We start from the raw sequence: 20296 nt of genomic DNA, 5'->3' as shown, positions 1-20296 counted from the left end.
AGGCACATGCGCTCAGTAGTTGTGCCATGTGGGCTTAGTTGCCCCATGGCACGTGGGATCTTAGTTCCCCGACGAGGGACTGAACCCATGTCCCCTGCATTGGAAAGTGGATTCTTAACCACTGGACCACCAGGGAAGTCCCTAACACTTTATCTTATTAGCCTATTTGATGATCACATTTATATTAAATTTTTAGTTCCAAAATATGGAAGTCATTCAGCATTTGATTTATTTGAGCTCTGCTTTTATAATCCATAAAGTGCAAATCTTTTTCAAATTGTTGCACAGATTTTAGCTATAACTTAAATGCATAGTTAAATATAGTTATACCATGTTTCAGTGGTCATTAAAATATAAGAGTTCAGTTATAATTTTTCTAAAATTTAATGTCAAGAACCTAAATTGGAAAAAAAACCTAATGTATACTAATATTTCTTATTCAGCAGGAGAACCATATTGTAAATTGTGTGTTACTGGAATTTTCCACATGTTAAAAATCAAATTTTAAATTTACCAGTAGAGTTTTGTAGTATATCAATATTTTGTCCATTAGAGTTTTTTCTTTTTTTCTTTTATTCAAGTATAGTTGATTACAGTGTTTCAGGTGTACAGCGAAGTGATTCAGTTATACATACATACATATATATATATTTTTCAGATTCTTTTCCATTATAGGTTATTACAAGGTATTGAATATGATTCCCTGTGCTATACAGTAGGTCCTTGTTGTTTACCTATTTTACACATCATACTGTGTAGCTGTTAATCCTAAATTTTCAATTCATCCTTCCCCCCTCCCCCTTTGGTAACCATATGTTTATTTTCTATGTCTGTGAGTCTGTTTCTGTTTTGTGAATAAGTTCATTTGTATCATTTTTAAAAATGCTTTTTATTTTTATTTTTAAAATATTTTTCTTTAATTTTTTGGCTGCACCACGTGGCACGCAGGATTTTAATTCCCCGACCAGGGATTGAACCCATGCCCCCTGCAGTGGAAGCGCAGAGTCCTAACCACTGGACCACTAGGGAATTCCCCATTTGTATCATTTTTAAGATTCCACCTATGTGATATCATACGACATTTGTCTTTCTCAGTGTGACTTACTTCACTTAGTATGATAATCTCTAAGTCCATCCATGTAGCTCCAAAAGGCATTATTTGGTTCTTCCTTCTGGCTGAGTATTATCCAGTTTTGTGTGTGTTTGTGTGTGTATACACCACATCTTTATCCATTCAACTGTTGATGGACATTTAGGTTGCTTCCATGTCTTGGCTATTGTAAATAGTGCCGCTGTGAACATTGGGATGCATGTATCTTTTCAAATTAGAGTTTTCTCTGGCTATATGCCCAGTAGTGGGATTGTTAGATCATATGGTAGTTCTATTTTTAATTTTTTAAGAAACCTCCTTACTATTCTCAATAGTGGCTGCCCCGATTTATATTCCCACGAACAGCATAGGAAGGTTCCCTTTTCTCCACACCCTCTCCAGCATTTATTGTTTGTAGACTTGTTTTTTCTTTTCTTGTTAAAATAAATTTATTTATTTATTATTTATTTTTGGCTGCATTGGGTGTTTGTTGCTGCGCATGGGCTTTCTCTAGTTGTGGCGAACCAGGAGCAACTCTTCGTTGTGGTGTGTGTGCTTCTCATTGCAGTGGCTTCTCTTCACAGGCTCTAGGTACACGGGCTTCAGTATTTACAGCAGGCGGGCTCAGTACTTGCGGCTCGCGGGCTCTAGAGCACAGACAGGCTCAGTAATTGTGGCGCATGGGCTTAGTTGCTCCGCGGCATGTAGGATCTTCCCAGACCAGGGATTGAACCCGTGTCCCCTGCATTGGCAGGCTGATTCTTAACCACCGCGCCACCAGGGAATTCCCTCTTTGTAGACTTTTTGATGATGGCCATTCAGACTGGTGTGAGGTGATAGCCCATTTTAGTTTTGATTTGCATTTCTCGAATAATTTGTGATGTTGAGCATCTTTTCATATGCCTGTTGGCCATGTGTATGTCTTCAAAGAAATATCTATTGAGATTCTCTACCCATTTTTTGATTGGGTTGTTTGAGCTGCATAAGCTGTTTTATATTCTGGAAATTAATCCCTTGGTTGAGTCACATTGTTTGCAAATATTTTCTCCCATTCCATAGGTTGTCTTTTCATTTTGTTTATGGTTTCCTTTGCTGTGCAGAAGCTTTTAAGTTTAATTAGGTCCCATTTGTTTATTTTTGCTTTTGTTTCCATTACTGTAGGAGATGGATCCAAAAAAATATTGTTGTGATTTAAGTCAAAGAGTGTTCTGCCTATGTTTTCCTTTAGGCATTGTATAGCATCCGGTGTTACATTTAGGTCTTTAATCCATTTTGAGTTTATTTTTGCATGTGGTGTTATAGAATGTTCTAATTTCATTCTTTTACATGTAGCTATCCAGTTTTCCCAGCACCACTTATTGAAGAGACTGTCTTTTCTCTATTGTATATTTCTGCCTCCTTTGTCATAGATTAATTGACCATAAGTGCATGAGTTTATTTCTGGGCTTTCTGTCCTGTTCCATTGATCTGTGTCTGTTTTTGTGTCAGTACCATACTGTTTTGATTATTGTAGCATTGTAGTATAATCTGAAGTCAGGAAGCGTGATTCTTCCACCTCCATTCTTCTTTCTCAAGATTGTTTTGGCTATTTAGGGTCTTTTGTGTTTCCATGCAAATAAAAAAGTTTTTTTTTCAGTTCTGTGAAAAATGTCATTGGTAATTTGATAGGGATTGCATTGAAACTGTAGATTGCCTTGTATGGTCATTTTGACAATATTGATTTTTCCAATCTAGGGACATTGTATATCTTTCCATCTGCTTGTGTCATCTTCAGTTTCTTTCATTACCATCTTACAATTTTCAGAGTACGGATCTTTTGCCTCTTTAGGTAGGTTTATTCTTAGGTATTTTACTCTTTTTGATGCGATACTAAATAGGGTTGTTCCCTTAATTTCTCTTTCTGATCTTTTGTTGTTAATGTATAGAAATGCAACAGATTTCTGTATATTAATTTTGTGTTCTGCAACTTTACCGAAGTCATTGATTAGCTCTAATAGTTTTCTGGTAGTGTCTTTAGGATTTCTTATGTATAGTATTATGTCATCGGCAAACAGTGACAGTTTTACTTCTTCCTTTCCAGTTTGGATTCCTTTTATTTCTTTTACTTCTCTGATTGCTGTGTCTAGGACTTCCAAAACTATGTTGCAGAAAAGTGGTGAGAGTGGGCATCCTTGTCTCGTTCCTGATCTTAGAGGGAATGCTTTCAGCTTTTCACCATTGAGTATGATGTTAGCTATGGGTCTGTCATATATGGCCTTTGTTATGTTGAGATATATTACCTCTGTGCCCACTTTCTGGAGGGTTTTTATCAGAAATGGATGTTGAATTTAATCAAAAGCTTTTTCTTCATCTGTTGTGATCATATGGTCTTTATCCTTCAGTTTGTTATTGTGTATCACGTTGATTGATTTGCAGATATTGAAAAATCCTTATGTTTCTGGGATAAATCCCACTTGATCATGGCATATGATCCTTTTAATGTACTGTTGGATTTGGTTTGCTAGTATTTTGTTGAGGATTTTTACATCTATGTTCATCAGTTACGTTGGCCTAATTTGTTTTTTAATTTATTTATTTTATTTTTGGCTGTGTTGGGTCCCCGTTACTGTGCGCAGGCTTTCTCTAGTTGCGGCAAACGGGGAGCTACTCTTCGTTGCAGTGTGCAGGCTTCTCATTGCAGTGGCTTCTCTTGTTGCAGAGCATGGGCTCTAGGCTCGTGGGCTTGGTGGTTGTGGCTTGCGGGCTTAGTTGCTCCGTGGCATGTGGGATCTTCCCAGACCAGGGCTCAAACCCATGTCCCCTTCATTGGCAGGCAGATTCTTAACCACTGCGCCACCAGGGAAGCCCGGACTAATATTTCTTATTGTACATTTTAAAAGTCAGATTAAATTTACCAGTGGAGTTGGTGGTATATCACTATTTTGTCCATTTAATGTTTTCTGCTGAAACAGTTTGGTGTATATTTTGTAAATCTTGTTTTTCATTTCATTCATGTAAATCTGTTTACTTAAAGAAAATTTTCTAAAGAAAATTAGAAAAATTTCTTTGTACCTCAGTTTGTTTCAGAAGTATTTAAGGAGGTTATCAAATTAGAAGTTGTGGGCTTCCCTGGTGGCACAGTGGTTGAGAGTCCGCCTGCCGATGCAGGGGACACGGGTTCGTGCCCCGGTCCGGGAAGATCCCACATGCCGCGGAGCGGCTGGTCCTGTGAGCCATGGCCGCTGAGCCTGCGCGTCCGGAGCCTGTGCTCCACAATGGGAGAGGCCACAACAGTGAGAGGTCCGCATACAGCAAAAAAAAAAAAAAAAGAATAGAAGTTGTTTATAACTTTGAGTTTATTAAGCTTAGAATTCAGACATGAGTAATTTTGTCAGAACTTTGATTTTTCTCATGTGTAACTTGTATCATTTTTTAGGCAAAATGTTTCATGGATTTCAAAGCTGGAGGCACCTTGTGTCACATTCTTGGGGCTGCTTACAAATATAAAAATGAACAGGGATGGTAAGTTTTTGTATTTATTTGCATGTTTTGCTGTGATATTGAAGTTTTTCAATGTTAAACCTGTTCCTCCTTTGTATGGTGTTAGAGAATTCTATAAGCACGTTATGATTAATATCCAAAATATGTTGTCTTTTATCCAAAGTATGTTGTCTCTTATCCAAAGTATGTTGTCTTTTATCTAGAGCCCTAATTTACTTTTTGCCTACATCCAAGAAAAATATCAAACAAATGTTGCAGTTATTATGCAAGTTATTTTTCATATATGGTTGTATGTAGATAATAGATGGATGTGCATTATTAGCAAATTGGAAGGTAGGCTCACTGTGAAATACATAAATGTGTATTATAATGTGCTGAAAGACACATTATATATTGTTTTATTGATTAAACAAGCATGAGAGTTTGTTGTTATCAGAGGGTAGCCTTCTGTTTTTCAGTTCTGTTTTCAACTCTGCTGTTGCAGCTCTTGCCAGAGTATTCTCTGATCTAGGATTGACAGCATGTCTGGGTACTCATATATGGTTTGTACCCTCGCTCTTGTTTCCCAGTTGGAACTCTTTACTGGTTTTCTTGTTCAGCTTGTATCTCTTCCAAGTCCGACCTGGACTCTTGAGGACAGTGTCAAAGTGAAATGTCTTTTCCTAAGTCATTGTGTAACTCGCTTTGTGTGCCAGTACAGTGAAATATTTTTATCTGAAAAGATTTAAGATGGTTTAGAAGAATATGTAAAATAAATCGTCTTTAAATTAAAAATGGGGCCAAAAAAGAAGTAAAGGATAGAGTTAAAGACTTTAAGAGGAATGAGGAGTAAAAGTTTTCTTCTCAGATTGTACCAGAATTATCCTCTTTCCAGTATAATTATAAACCAATTGCAGTACACACCTTCCCCCATCTCCTATGACTTACACACTTGCAGTGAGTGGATCACTTATGTTCCAACAGTGCATGTTTTAGTAACTGTCCACCCATTTGGACATCTGAACAGTGGGCTATCATCTTGATACTGCTTCTGACTTGCCCCACGCCCAACATACTGTTCTGAACCTTTGTTCTCCAGTCGAACCTCACAGTGTAGCTCCAAAGTTTGTTGGTTTCCTCATTATGGCCATTCTCTTTTCCTGTTGTTTCTTTTTGTTTCTGCTTTCTTTCTTACTTCCTGCTTCCTTTTAGGTTCCAGTGATGTCAGGATGGAGTGTCATGTATATGAGGTTGAGTGGGAACACCTGGTAATTATTGGTATATTTGTGAATAGACTGTACAGATTAAGAGTCCAGAATTAGAGGGACTCCCCTGGTGGCACAGTGCCAGTGCAGGGGACACAGGTTCAAGCCCTGGCCTGGGAAGGTCCCACATGCCGTGGAGCAACCAAACCCATGTGCTGCAACTACTGAGCCTGCGCTCTAGAGCCCGCGAGCCACAAGTACTGAGCCCACATGCCACAGCTACTGAAGCCTGCACGCCTAGAGCCCGTACGCTGCAACAAGAGAAGCCACTGTAGTGAGAAGTCCGTGTACTGCAACGAAGAGTTAGCCCCCTCTCGCCGTGATGAGAGAAAGCCCTGGTGCAGGAACAAAGACCCAATGCAGCCAAAAGTAAATAAATAAAATAAATAAATTTATTAAAAAAAAAGATTCCAGAATTAGTGTGTTTGAGTTTGATCTTTCTGGATGTTTCTAAATAGTGTTAAAAAAAAAAAAAAAAAAAAAAACGCTTCCCTGGTGGCACAGTGGTTGAGAGTCCGCCTGCTAATGCAGGGGACATGGGTTCGTGCCCCGATCCGGGGCCCGTGAGCCGTGGCCGCTGAGCCTGCGCGTCCGGAGCCTGTGCTCTGCAACGGGAGAGGCCACAACAGTGAGAGGCCCGTGTACCGCAAAAAAACAAAAACAAACAAACAAACAAAAAAAGAAACGACTTATTTGTAGTGTTTTTTCTTTTCTTTTTTAATAAATTTATTTTATTTATTTATTTATTTTTGGCTGTGTCAGGTCTTCGTTGTTGCCCGCACGCTTTTCTCTAGTTGAGGTGAGTGGGGGCTACTCTTCGTTGCGGTGTGCAGGCTTCTCATTTGGGTGGCTTCTCTTGTTGCAGAGCACGGGCTTCAGGCGCGCAGGCTTCAGTAGTTGTGGCTCACAGGCTCTAGAGTGCAGGCTCAGTAGTCGTGGCGCACCGGCTTAGTTGCTCTGTGGCATGTGGGATCTTCCCACATCAGGGCTCGAGCCCGTGTCCACTGCATTGGCAGGTGGATTCTTAACCACTGCGCCACCAGGGAAGCTCTTATTTGTAGTTCTTCAAGTGTAGTTATATATAACTGAGGGACACCAAGAAGGATGGTTTTGACATACTGTGGAAATCCAAAAACATTTCCTAAAGGAGAGATTAAATGCAACCAGGTTCAACCCAGTAACAGAAAAGTAAATGTCAGTGCCCTCTTGTAGAGTGATTAGGACCTTGTTTATTTTCTTACAGTTCTAAACAGGTTGCTATATGCTGTAATCATAGTTAATGCCTTTCAAAGAGATTATTGAATGAAAATATTTTGTATTTTATTAGTTTTGCTTGGCAGTGGTAAACTAGGTTCAATGAACATAAAGTTTAGGATTAGTCTTTTTTAAAAAAATATTTATTTATTTATTTTGGCTGCGCTGGGTCTTAGTTGTGGCATGTGGGATCTTCGTTGTGGTATGTGGGATCTTTAGTTGTGACCTGCGGACTTCTTAGTTGCAGCACGTGGCCTTCATAGTTGCGGCATGCGTGTGGGATCTAGTTACCTGACCAGGGATCGAACCCAAGCCCCCTGCATTGGGAGCATGAAGTCTTACCCACTGGACCACCAGGGAAGTCCCTAGGATTTGTCTTAATATGAGAAGTAACCTTTTATTTTTCCCTGCGACATTATTTGCTACTGACATTTATTCCTTACAGACAAGGTCAGACCTTTTTGTTTAAGTTAGAATGATAATACTTTACTTTCTACCTTAAGACTTGATTGTTCAACTTTTATTTCCTTCTTCAAAGTCTCCTTCAGATTAAAATTTTTTTTTTTTTTTTTTTTTTTTTTTTTTTGTGGTACGCGGGCCTCTCACTGTTGTGGCCTCTCCCGTTGCGGAGCACAGGCTCCGGACGCGCAGGCCCAGCGGCCATGGCTCACGGGCCTAGCCGCTCCGCGGCATGTGGGATCTTCCCGGACCGGGGCACGAACCCGTGTCCCCTGCATTGACAGGCAGACTCTCAACCACTGCGCCACCAGGGAAGCCCTTTGTTTCAGTTTTTACCACAGAAAGTCTGTGGCAGTGGCTTTCAACTTTTAGGCATCACTTGGAGTCCTTGTTAAAAATATAAATTACTGGGCTTTATGAACATAGAGTGTCATCTACTAAGCTTGGCATGAAAACAGAATCTGCATTTTCAACAAGCACTGTAGATGATCCTAAGACCACACATTGAGAAATGCTGGTTAGTTAGGTTGTCATTTAAATGAAAATGTGGTTTAGATCTTTTAACTTGTGAAGAATTATCCATTTTGATAGCATAGTTTAAAACACTGTTTTCTGTTAGTCATCTAGCTTTTTAATTAAAAATATATATATATATTTACACACACACACATATATATATATATATAGAGAGAGAGAGAGAGAGAGAGAGGGAGGGAGAGAGAACGCGTGTGTGCGCTCCGCGCAAGGGTTCAAACCAATTTCCTTATCCTCAAAGTCACATAACTAGTGGGATATAATTTTTTAGTCTACTTTTGTATAGTAGACCTCCCTCTTCTTCCCATATGGGACTACTTATTTCCAGTGTCTTATATCTAGGCTGTGTGCCATTCTTTTGGGATGCTGCATACTGGACCTCTTGCTGGTGATGGTCTTCAGACTTTTATAGCTTAACCTCATTAAACAAAGCCCCTTACATTCGAGGCTAACTTTGGTCACCTCCCATACAACTGTTTGCTGTACTGTTGCTATTTGCCTTGCCCCCAGCTCAGTGCATTTTTGTTTTGCCTTTTAAAAGTTTGCTTCTGAGGCCCTTTACACCGCTTTCCCAGGTGTTAAACTCATTTGCTAGGATTCATTATTGATTAGTTTTTTTTTTTGTTGTGTTTTTTTTTTTTTTTTTTTTTTTGCGGTACGTGGGCCTCTCACTGCTGTGGCCTCTCCCGCTGTGGAGCACACGCTCCGGACGTGCAGGCTCAGCGGCCATGGGTCACCGGCCCAGCTGCTCCGCGGCATGTGGGATCCTCCCAGACCGGGGCACGAACCCGTGTCCCCTGCATCGGCAGGCGGACTATTGATTAGTTTTATTCAGACTTTTTTATGCATGTCTGAGGATGAGGAGAGAACATCTCTAACTCTATTAGCAAGAGGTATCGAATTTAGAGCAATACAGCTAATAAGGCCTTTTTGACAGACAGTAGGTATTGTCTTAGATTGAAAGGCTGCTGCAAGACATTGCCCAGCAGATTACCAGAGGAAAATAAAGCAGAAGACTTATTAATTAATTAATAAACCCTCAATGGAGAGCTTATATTTACAGCCTAGATGGCCCAAAGTTTTAAGTCAGAAAGAAAGAAAATGTGTTCATATGTAGTCTCTCTATATAGGTCTTAGAGTAATAATATCTCTTTCAATTTTTTTCCCCCCTTTTCTAGAGCCCTCCTATGAGGCCTGCCCAGTGCTAGCTTCACTCTGAAATTGTCAGGTGGAATCATAATTGTATTATTTCTTGTTATTTCAACTCGAGTTGAAATAACAAGAAACATAATACGATTGCCAAATCATCTTCAAACAGAATTGTACTAATTTATTGTCCTACCAAAATGTATTGAGAGTGTACTTCTTCCCTGGCCAATAGTTGTATTTATTTGTATTACCTCACCTTTTGATCTTGGCAGTCTGTGATAGAGTCAAAAAAAAGGTTTTACAGTTTTAGTTTAATTTGCATTTCCCTTTTGGGCAGGTTTGAGCATCTTTCTGTATTATAAAAAGTAAAGTTTATTTGAATACCCTTGGTAATTTCAGAATAAGTCAAATAAAATCTTTCAACTAAAGGTTATACTGTATTTACCTGATTTCTTTATTTCAAGTTTTCTTAATATTCATATATGTACTTTTGCTTACCTAGCATACTGCAGATTGAGGAAAACTTCAATGTGTCATGTTATCAAATCATTGTTTGGGAAACCATTTCAGTTTATTATTATGGAAAATATAAACTATACATAAAAGAAGAGAGAATAATATAATGAGCTGCCATGTCTAATCATGCATCTTCAGCTTTATAGAATTTCATCCTTCTCTGTGTATTTATTTCTAAAATTAGATTTTATAAAAGCATAATAACAGTACCATTATCATAACCAAGAAAATTATCAATAAGTTTTCAATGTTATTAAATATCTACTGTGTTCGTTTCCCTGATTATCTCATGAACATTTTTTATATTTTGTTTGAATCAGTATCCAAACAAGATTCATACGTTGCAGTTGGTTCATATGACTCTTAAATCTCTGTTTAAAAATTTCTGATTTTCCTTCTCACTCTTTGTTTTCCTCAAAAATAATTATTATTATTTTTTACAAAAACAGGTTGTCTTGTAGAATTGTATTATGTCCTAGATTTTGCTGATACATCCCCAAGAAGATCATTTACCATAGTCTTCTTAATTTCTAGTAAAATGATAATTAGATCTGGAGGTGTGGTCTGATTCAGTTTCATTTTTTTTTAGCAACAATACTTCATAGGCAGTGTTGTGTTTCTCCATCTGGAGGCATATAATGTCTGGTTGTTTCTCTTTTTGTAATGGACAGTTGATGTTCAATGCCTAGAGTCATCTTATCTTTAAAGTTGTAAAACTTACCAGGTGGCAGTATTCTAATTTTGAAAAAGATTAGAATGTAGATATTCTAATGTGAAGGTATAGATCCTTACTGTTATTCAGATTATTCCTTGTTAGAGACTGTTTTTCTCTCATTCCTTCTTTATTTATTAGCTGGAATACTTTTCTAAAGAGAAACTTTACTCTTCAGCAATTGGAAAGGCAGAATGAATTCTTGATTCTTTCTCTGTTAACAGATTCATTTAGTTTTTAATCTCCTTTTGCAGACAAATCCACGCAGCCCTATTTTAATTTGTTTAATGGTTGCTTTCAAACTATTTCTCAGATTTCTAATAGAGATCATTCTCTTCAGCTCCAGTATCTGAATCATTTGTTAAGGAAGCAGTTTCTCTGTGAATAATAAGTAAACTCTTTAAGTAAGCAGTTCTGTAAGTGATGCATTCTTGGATCTAGTCCTGTATTATCAGAAGCCCATGAAAGAGCGACCCCTTCTTTAGAAAGGGGAGACACTTAAATGTCTCTACTTTTATTGTGCTGAAAGAACCAATGGAAGGCTGTCAGCTGTAATAGCGTTGTCCTGGTCAGTTGATTGCTAATCTTTTGTCTTGCCAGTTAATGCAGATTGCTTGGAATTTCTGACCTACCCCTTCCTCAAAAGAGGTGAGGGAAGGAGGATACTCAAAAACATAAAAAAAAAAAGGGGGGGGAGGTGAGATTTAAGGAAAAGTTCTGTGTATCAAGGATAAATCAAGATACAGTTATTGGGCTTCCCTGGTGGCACAGTGGTTGAGAGTCCGCCTGCTGATGCAGGGGACACGGGTTCGTGCCCCGGTCCGGGAAGATCCCACATGCCGTGGAGCGGCTGGGCCCGTGAGCCATGGCTGCTGAGCCTGTGCATCCGGAGCCTGTGCATCCGGAGCCTGTGCTCCGCAACTGGAGAGGCCACAACAGTGAGAGGCCCGCGTATCACAAAAAAAAAAAAAAGAAGATAGTTATCTGGGATGGAGGTCGCTCTTATCTATAAATGTTACTTTAAAATCTAACTAGTTCTATTCTGAATTACCTATATCTGTGCTTTAGTGGACACTTTGCTTAATTTCTTAATTGGCATTGCTTTAGGAAATGTTTCAATCTTAGCACAGTAATGAAAAAGTCATAATAAATAAATATTAGACCTTGGTCAGAATAAAGCCACACATTCCATTATCCACAGGGCTGTATAGGTCAGAAAACCTGGTCCTTGTCCTCAAGGCATCTAATGCAATGTCTTACCAGCAAAATGACTGGGGCTGTAACAGCAGGCGCACATGATGTATTAGTAACATGAAGGAAGACAGCAATAGCTTCATAGAGGAAGAGACTGGAGGATTGATTCTGGAAGTGATAGTATCAAGCCCTTGAGTGGGTGGTGACATTCTAGAAAGGCTGCAGAGTTAGAAATGTTGGAGGTGTGGGGAGCATCTGCAGGATAAAACAGGATGACCTGAGGATTAAGAGCATGAGCTCTGGACTCAAACTGCTTAATCCTAGTTAGTGCATGCTAGTAATGATTTAAAAAAAAATTATAACCATGATGAACATTTATTGATCACTTGCTAATAGATTAAGCATAAGCACTCTGCTAAGTTCTTAACATGTATACTTCATGTAACCTTCACAAAAACCCTTAGGGCCCATTGTATTCATGAAGAAATTGATCCTTGTATCAGTAAATCACTCAAGACTACATAAAGATGGGATCAGGATTAGAACCCATAGCAGTTTGACTTCACAGCCAACACTCATTCACTAAGCTATACTCCTCTCCCTGGAATTAAAATGGAACAAAAGCAAAGTAAATGTTGAATAAAAAATAATGAGGAAAGAAGCATTCAGATTTGTAAAGATTTAACCCTATGGAAATGACTAAGAATAGGCAAAGACAACACCCCCATGTTATGCTTGGGTACTTAGATAAAGAGACATTGGGGAAGGGTTTCAAATAAAGGTAAATAGACGAATTTTACCACATTTGGGACAATAGTAGGCTCTAAGAGAATTACAGGCATTGTTGAATTTGAACAGATGACTTTTAAGCATATGTAAAGTAGATAGACTTTCCATATACTTGAAGAGTGGTATAGTAGTTCACTGTCTTTGGATCTGTGGATTACTGTATGATGTAAAATATCTTAGGTTTAAGGAAAACAGGGGATACTTCTTGGAATTGGTAGATCATTTTGACTGGAGTAGATCTTAATGTCATAAAATTTAATGTTTTATGAAGGTGTTGACACTGTGATTTCTTATACTGCTGAGAATATCATACTTTTTTTTTTTTTTTTTTAACGGTATGCGGGCCTCTCACCGCTGCGGCATCTCTCACCGCTGCGGCATCTCCCGCCGCGGGGCACAGACTCCGGACGCGCAGGCTCAGTGGCCATGGCTCACGGGCCCAGCCGCTCCGCGGCACGCAGGATCCTCCCGGAACGGGGCACGAACCCGTGTCCCCTGCATTGGCAGGCGGACTCTCAACCACTGCGCCACCAGAGAAGCCCTATCATACATTTTGTAGAGTGCTATTTTAATTTCCAGATCTTTCCAACTCATTTGCATTGGATACTAAAACCAAGTTTTCACTTTTGTTTAAGGTGAGAGACAAATTACCTGATGATTTTCTTCTCTTACAGGCGGAGGTTTGATCTACAGAATCCATCCCGAATGGATCGTAATGTTGAAATGTTTATGAACATTGAAAAAACATTGGTGCAGGTAACTCAAAGTTAGATTATTAAAATTTTTTTCCTTTAGTATACTTTCATTTCTAAGATTGGCTTTATTAGATTGCCAAAAGATCAAAGGAAGAAAAGTTTTCTGAAATCTATTATTTTTACGGGTTTTTGGGGATTAGAGCTACAAAGAATGACTAAAGCTTGTCATTTATAGAATATTTTTTCTTAAACTTTTGGTAAAATAATCTATGATATTTTTCTTTATTAATTTCATCTAATCCATTATTTGAATCTTTCATATTTAATATAAGTATTCTCTCATTCTACTAGTCCCTTGTGTATACAGTCATTTTCTTTGTTTTGTTTTGGATTTGTTTCATGGTTGTACCATAAATATAAATCTTATTTCCCCAACTAGATTATAACGTGGAGAAGAGAACACTTACTTTTCTTCTTTTCTTTCTTAGTGTTTTTATTGATAGGTAATTTTTAGTGATCACTGAATAACCTTCCTGGGGAGAGGCAGCTGGCAATTCTGCTAGGTATTATCATTAACTTAATGCCTGAAACTTGTCTCACAGACTATTAACTTGGAGAAATAACTGAGTGGTTTTTGTTTTTTGGTTGATTTTTGGTGATAGTTTGGGGAGTTAATATGCATGTTTTAATCATTGCTATTTATAAGATTAGAAATGGGGGAAAAGAGCTATAATCCACAGTTTTGATATTTTAAGTAACTTAGATGATGAGCCAAAATGGGCATCCCTCCCCACGTATTCTCCCCCAACCTCCACCTCCTAGGTTAGGTGAAAATGCTACATTAGACTTAGACTGTTAAGGTAAGTTCTTACTTACCTTAGACTGTTAAGGTAAGTAAGACTACGAGGATTAATTTATCAGGATGGTACCTTAATGAAAAAGATAATGAATTTCTCTAGGTCACGAGTCTCAGCAGTGTTTTGTGCACGTGTACCTAGCTGCAGAGAAGGGATCTGGGAATGGCATTAAGTGGCCTGCTGAACACCTAGGTTTTATATTGAAATAAGACTTGTACATTCTCTACCAAAGTACGTCTTCCTATTTTAAGCAGTATGGCTTTGAGTGCCAACTTTTGCCATTAGGGTAAATGCATAAATAATGTGACATTATTTCAAAACCAAAAGAATTTCAAAATCTGTTCTTTTATCCTCAGAGCAATTGTCTGACCAGACCCAACATCTACCTCATTCCAGACATTGATCTGAAGTTGGCTAATAAATTGAAAGATATAATCAAACGACATCAGGTAATATACACGATCACTTCAGAAGCATTGTGTAGTATAAAATTCTTGTGAATCTCAGCTATAATACCTTTTGATATCTGTACATATATGCATTAAGTGAAAGTTTTCTCTCTTTTGGTTCTTATAGTACCAAGTTTTCTTCTCTCTCCACTCACCTCCAGTTCTTAGCCTAGAATAGCATTTTCCCGCTACCATTATTGAGATATAATTGACATATAACACTGTGTAAATTTAAGGTGTAGAGTGTGATGATTTGATACATGTATGTATCCTAGAGTAGCATTTAATAAAGTCATTGGTATGGATTCATCATAGTCTTACTATGAAATATGTTTATGTAGAGTTAAAGAGACCAGCATACTGTGCATCACCATAAAGTCAAACAGAGTGAGAGCTGGTGACACAGTTGTTGGTAGGAGGAGATCAAATATTACCTCAAGTAAACCTGCCTCCCCCCATTATATGTATTGTATTTATATTTGTAGCTTTGAAAAACTGACTGGAAAATTCTGTTTTCCCCATAAGCTTACCTTGTCTTGGTTTACATGTACCAGTGCTATAGCCTGTCATCTTCACCTCCTTTCTCTAACTTCATTTTAGGCGAAGACCTTGCATATTTATGCATGTGTAGGTCTGTGACTACGTATGTGGTTAAACTGTAAGCAAACTTTTGTCATGGTAAAGTAGCTGAGGATACTCAGAAGATAATTCTTTGAAATATCATTTGAATGACAGTTTTACCAATTCTTAGAATTAGTTGAGAAGCCTCATGAAATATCTGTCTTTTTTCTGCTGCAAGAGAAATTGCTGGTTGAATTATGTTTTAGCATTTAGTAAAATATCTTCCAAGTTCTCAAAGCAAATATTTCTAATATTGGGTTGGCCAATAAGTTCATTCGGGTTTTTGGTAAGATGGTATGGAAAAACCCGAACGAACTTTTTGGCCAACCCAGTACTTCTTAAAATTGGAGCTTGAGTACAGTCTTTTTCCTACGTATAACATCTGTACCAAAGAGAAGGGTAATAGGATTGTGCCTTCAGTTCAAGCAGTCTGAAGTCTACTTCTTTTTTTTTTTTTTTTTACTAGCATATGACTTTGAACAAATCACTTAACCTTTTCTCTTTTAGACTATCTCTTTATTGGAGTGACTGTCAAGTATAGCTTAATTACAGGTGGAATGTTAGAGGGCATACGTGGAACAGGTTAACCAGCTGATTGTTGATTTCAAGCTGAAATTATATACTGTTATTGCTACCAAATCATCCTGGGAAAAGTTTATGTATTTTCCTACAATTTATACTGAACATTTATTGCTGTCATATTTCTTAAGAAATCTGACTTAGTGATTACTTTCTAGGGATAACCTCCAGTGAGATATAAAGATCTTCCCAGTTTCATAGAATGTTAGGGAAGAGATCCTAAAAGCTAATAATAATACCATTATTGAATACTGATGATCAGGTGTTTGCTCAAGCATTTAAAATGCATTAATAACTCCATTGATTGAGCACTTACAGTGTGCCTGTCACTGTTGTTAGCTCATTGTGTCTATTAACTTAGTCCTAACAAAATTCTTGTGAAATAGGTTTTATTGTTACCAGTCTATTTTACAGAAGACACTGAAGCACAAAAAAACTAGATACTTGCCCATGTCATGTTAAGTAGTATATGGTGGAGCTAAGGTGCAAACCCAGGCCTCTCTGATGGACTCCAGAGGCCAAAGTCCTCAACAGTGTGCTCTTCTGACTGTTGCCTCGCACATTAGATGTTGACATTCCCTTTTCAGCCTCTCCTCTGACTGTTAAAAGTGTGCTCAAACACTTCTAGTGATTAAAAATTCCTTTCCTTATTCGGTAGCTACTTCATCTTTATTTATTTATTTATTTTCTTAATCTTTAGATAGCCCTAAATATAAGAAGCTTAGAGTTTTCCTGCAGCTGAAAATAACATTATTATGTTTTTCTAATTGTCGTATTTAGTAAATATTCATTGTCAAAAACAAAAATTAGGTAATATGTTAATGTGCTACTTACACCTGATTTTAAGACTTCTCATCATTCTTCTGGTCTCTAGAATGAGCACTTTTGTGTCTGAATGACTTCCAAGTCATGTTCTAGACTGTATGTAGTATTATAGCTGTGGCCTAGCTAGAACTTGACTTTAGCATTCTAACATTGACTTAAAACAATGGACACATACATGCTAGAGTGAAGTCAAATGTCCATCCTGTATGTATGTAGCCCTAGGTTATGTCTCATGGCTATAAACTTGCATTGATTTACTTCAAGTAATATTGATAATTTGTGATGACTTTGGAGGAACTTTCAGAATTAGTTGGAGGTATTCAAATTACTGATAAGGTTAGCCAGAGAAAGAGAGAGAGATACAAAGAGAATTAGCTGGGGACTTCCCTGGCGGTCCAGTGGTTGAGACCTTGCCTTCTGTGCAGGGGGTATGGGTTCGATGACTGGTTCCAGGAGCTAAGATCCCACATGCGTCGTGGCCAAAAAACCAAAACATAAAAAACAGAAGCAATATTGTAAAAAATTCAATAAAGATTTAAAAAAAAGGTCCACATCAAAAAAAGTCTTTAAAAAAAAAGCAACAAAGAAAATTAGCAAAGAGGTATTTATATTATTTTCCTATTCAACGATGTAAACTGTGTCTATGGATAATTTATTTTTGTTTTTTCTTGTTAATCACCATCTCTTTCCTTGACTAAAATAATGAAAATATTATAGTTTTAAAATACTGCTCTCAAAAAAATATAAAAAGTAGAATAATGCCTTTATAATTCTTAGGCAGTTTGCATCTGGCAAGACGTCTCATAGTTTGTTTGCCATATGTTTTATTTTTACATTACTTCTTCGTTTGCTTTCCAGGGGACATTTACTGATGAGAAGTCAAAAGCTTCCCACCACATTTATCCATATCCTTCCTCACAAGAGGATGGTAAGTTAGTTTTTGGTTATGAACTGATAAACTGATACTTTACTAGATTTTAAATTATATTAGCAGAGGTTTAAATAATATAACCAGCTTTAAAAAAATAAGAGACTTTCAAATATTAAATAAATATCATAGATGATTTAAATTTGTAGTTTTTTATTTTTTTGCTGAGTTAGGCTTAGCAAACTAATTCTGTGATGTCCAGTTTTCTGATCATTAGACTTATTTCTTTGTTGGTAATCATTATCTGGGTGTTAAGTCTAGGCAAGCCTTATACATTATATGTTAACTATGTTTATGTTTGCCATATCTCTTGTGTTCTGAAAATTAAGAGAAATTGCAAGACAGAAGAACATCTTTTGGGAAGATTGGCTTACTGACTGTCTAAACAGGGCCCCTCAGCAATATTTTTTTAATTAATTAATTAATTAATATTTATTTTTTATTGGTCTCAGGCAACCAGCTCTTGGTTTCATTGAATTTCTCTAATGCTTTGCTCTTTTCTATTGGATTGATTGCCACTCTGATCTTTTATTTCCTTTCTGCTGCCTACTTTGGATTTAATTGTTGTTCGTTTTTTTTTAAATTAATTTATTTTTGGCTGTGTTGGGTCTTCGTTGCTGTACGTGGGCTTTCTCTAGTTGCGGGGAGGGAGAGCTACTCTTCGTTGAGGTGTGTGGGCTTCTCATTGCGGTGGCTACTCTTGTTGCGGAGCACAGGCTCTAGATGCGTGGGCTTCAGTAGTTGTGGCTCGTGGGCTCTAGAGCACAGGCTTAGCAGTTGTGGTGCATGGGCTTAGTTGCTCCGTGGCATGTGGGATCTTCCCGGACCAGGGTTTGAGCCCATGTCCACTGCATTGGCAGGCAGATTCCTTATTTATTTATTTATTTTTTCTGTATGCGGGCCTCTCACTTTTGTGGCCTCTCCCGTTGCGGAGCACAGGCTCCGGACGCGCAGGCCTAGCGGCCATGGCTCACAGGCCCAGCTGCTCCGCGGCATGTGGGATCTTCCCGGACCAGGACACGAACCCGCGTCCCCTGCATCGGCAGGCAGACTCTCAACCACTGCGCCACCAGGGAAAGCCGGGCAGGCGGATTCTTAACCACTGCGCCACTAGGGAAGCCCTCAGCAATATTTTAGTTTGGTGAATTTATAATGGTTCAGATCAGAATCTCCAACTGTGCTATCATAAAAGTTGATTTTGTCATTGGCCAGAGTTCATTAGATCTATGGAAACTGATTTGTGCTAACGGTTCTTTCAAGGGTTTGAAAGTTGGGAAACAAACTATGAATTAACTAACAAGGTTAATTAATTTAGATGGAGAAATAGATCTCTTATAGGGATCAAGTCTTCTTGTAAACACAGCATATCCGTGTAGGACATCTATATAAGAAGCCAAATAACATCAGATTTGAATGGCTAATTACCTGATGCTGAGTGTTTTTTCCTGACCAGTGCAGTTTTGCTAGAAGTCAGTAACAAAAAGATTACGAGATAATCCCTGATGCTTGAAAATTAAGAAATATATTGCCATATAATCCTTAGGTCAAAGAAGAAATTACAATAGAAATAGAATATCTTTGGAGCTGAATAATTATGAAGTGAATAATAAAGTGCGAGAACATTAAATTTTGTAGGATGCAGCTGAAGCTGTGCCCAGAGGGAAATTTATATCTTTAAATGCATATATTAGGAAAAAAGAAAGACTGAAAAATCAATGGTCCATAAGAAATTTATCTCAATAAATTAGAAAACAACAGCAAGTTAAACCTAAAGGAAGAAGGAAATAAATAGTAAAGATAAGTGCAAAAGTTTATGGAGTAGAAAATATACAATAGCAAGGTGATCAGCAATCTCAGAAATGGTTCTTAGAAGAAACTAATAAGGCTGTTAAAGTCGTGCTGCAAATAAACGAGAAAAAGAGAAAGAATAACGTCAGGAATGGAAGGGGGACATCACTACAGATCCAACAGGTATTACAAACAGTTGTAAGAGGTTAGGTTGGTTGCTTGCTTGCTTGCTTGCTTGCGTGTTTGGTGTCAAACCTAAGAAACTATTGGCTAATCCAGTGTCATAAAGTTTTATAACTGTCTTTTCTTCTAAGAGTTGTATAGTTTTATCTGTGACATTTAAGTCATTTCATCATCAGTTTTGATGCTGAAAGCTTGATTTTATTTGTAACAGTCATAATTTTAGCTCTATGATTATGATGCTTTTACAAAGTGTGAAACTTCACTCTGCCTTCAGTGTTTAATTGATGGTTTCTCAGATTTTATCCTGTTAGGTAATAGCAATCGGTTTCCACTAGATGGAGATGGTGAATAGCTGTTTATGATAGCCTTCTGTTGCTGGCTGACTCTTTTTCACTAATAAGGCTGGTATAAAACATGTAGGTTGTGAACTTTTTGGAAAAAATATTGCCTTTTAACAAAAGATGTGAACTGTAATTGTTACATCTAGATACTTAATGATTCCTTATTCATGCTGGTTTTGTTTTTCTCCTTTGTTTAGTACAGCCTCGATTACTATATACTAATGCTTGCTTGGTATTGCTATCAGTAGTAGAGTTATTAGGAGATAGAATTTAAATTTTAATTTTAATACATTGGAAGTTATTTTTTAATGTAAAATGTGATTCTTCACACTATAGGATTTACCTTAGAATAACTGGCTGTCAGGTAAATGTTGACTCTCGATGAAGCTCTCTGTTGGGCTCCGTACAGGTACTGTTTTAGATAAGTGTGCAGATGATAACAATACCAGCCACAACACATTACAAACCATGTTGTAAAACCCTTGCAAATGCGGTATACCTTTTATGAAGATTAGTTAAGTTTAAAATAAAAGGTGACATTTAAAATATTAGTAATATTTTGAGTATGGCATGCTAGAAGGGGGTATAAATTAAGCAAAAGCATAGAGG

General features: G+C 37.6%; 1 protein-coding gene across 4 annotated transcripts in view; it reads left to right on the top strand.

Moving 5' to 3' along the window:
* Positions 1–20296, top strand: part of SMARCC1 (SWI/SNF related, matrix associated, actin dependent regulator of chromatin subfamily c member 1) — a 179948-nt gene that overhangs the window by 24050 nt on the left and 135602 nt on the right. For all 4 annotated transcript variants that reach the window (XM_067754182.1, XM_067754181.1, XM_067754184.1 and 1 more), the window contains exons 3-6: positions 4506–4591; positions 13096–13177; positions 14330–14422; positions 17306–17375. In XM_067754182.1, coding sequence (XP_067610283.1) covers positions 4506–4591; positions 13096–13177; positions 14330–14422; positions 17306–17375 — 331 coding nt within the window. The remainder of the gene's footprint in view (positions 1–4505; positions 4592–13095; positions 13178–14329; positions 14423–17305; positions 17376–20296) is intronic.

The sequence above is a fragment of the Pseudorca crassidens genome, chromosome 10 (genome assembly GCF_039906515.1).
Source record: "Pseudorca crassidens isolate mPseCra1 chromosome 10, mPseCra1.hap1, whole genome shotgun sequence".
In the NCBI taxonomy this organism is placed as follows: domain Eukaryota; kingdom Metazoa; phylum Chordata; class Mammalia; order Artiodactyla; family Delphinidae; genus Pseudorca; species Pseudorca crassidens.
This window is presented reverse-complemented; position numbering and strand designations above follow the sequence as displayed.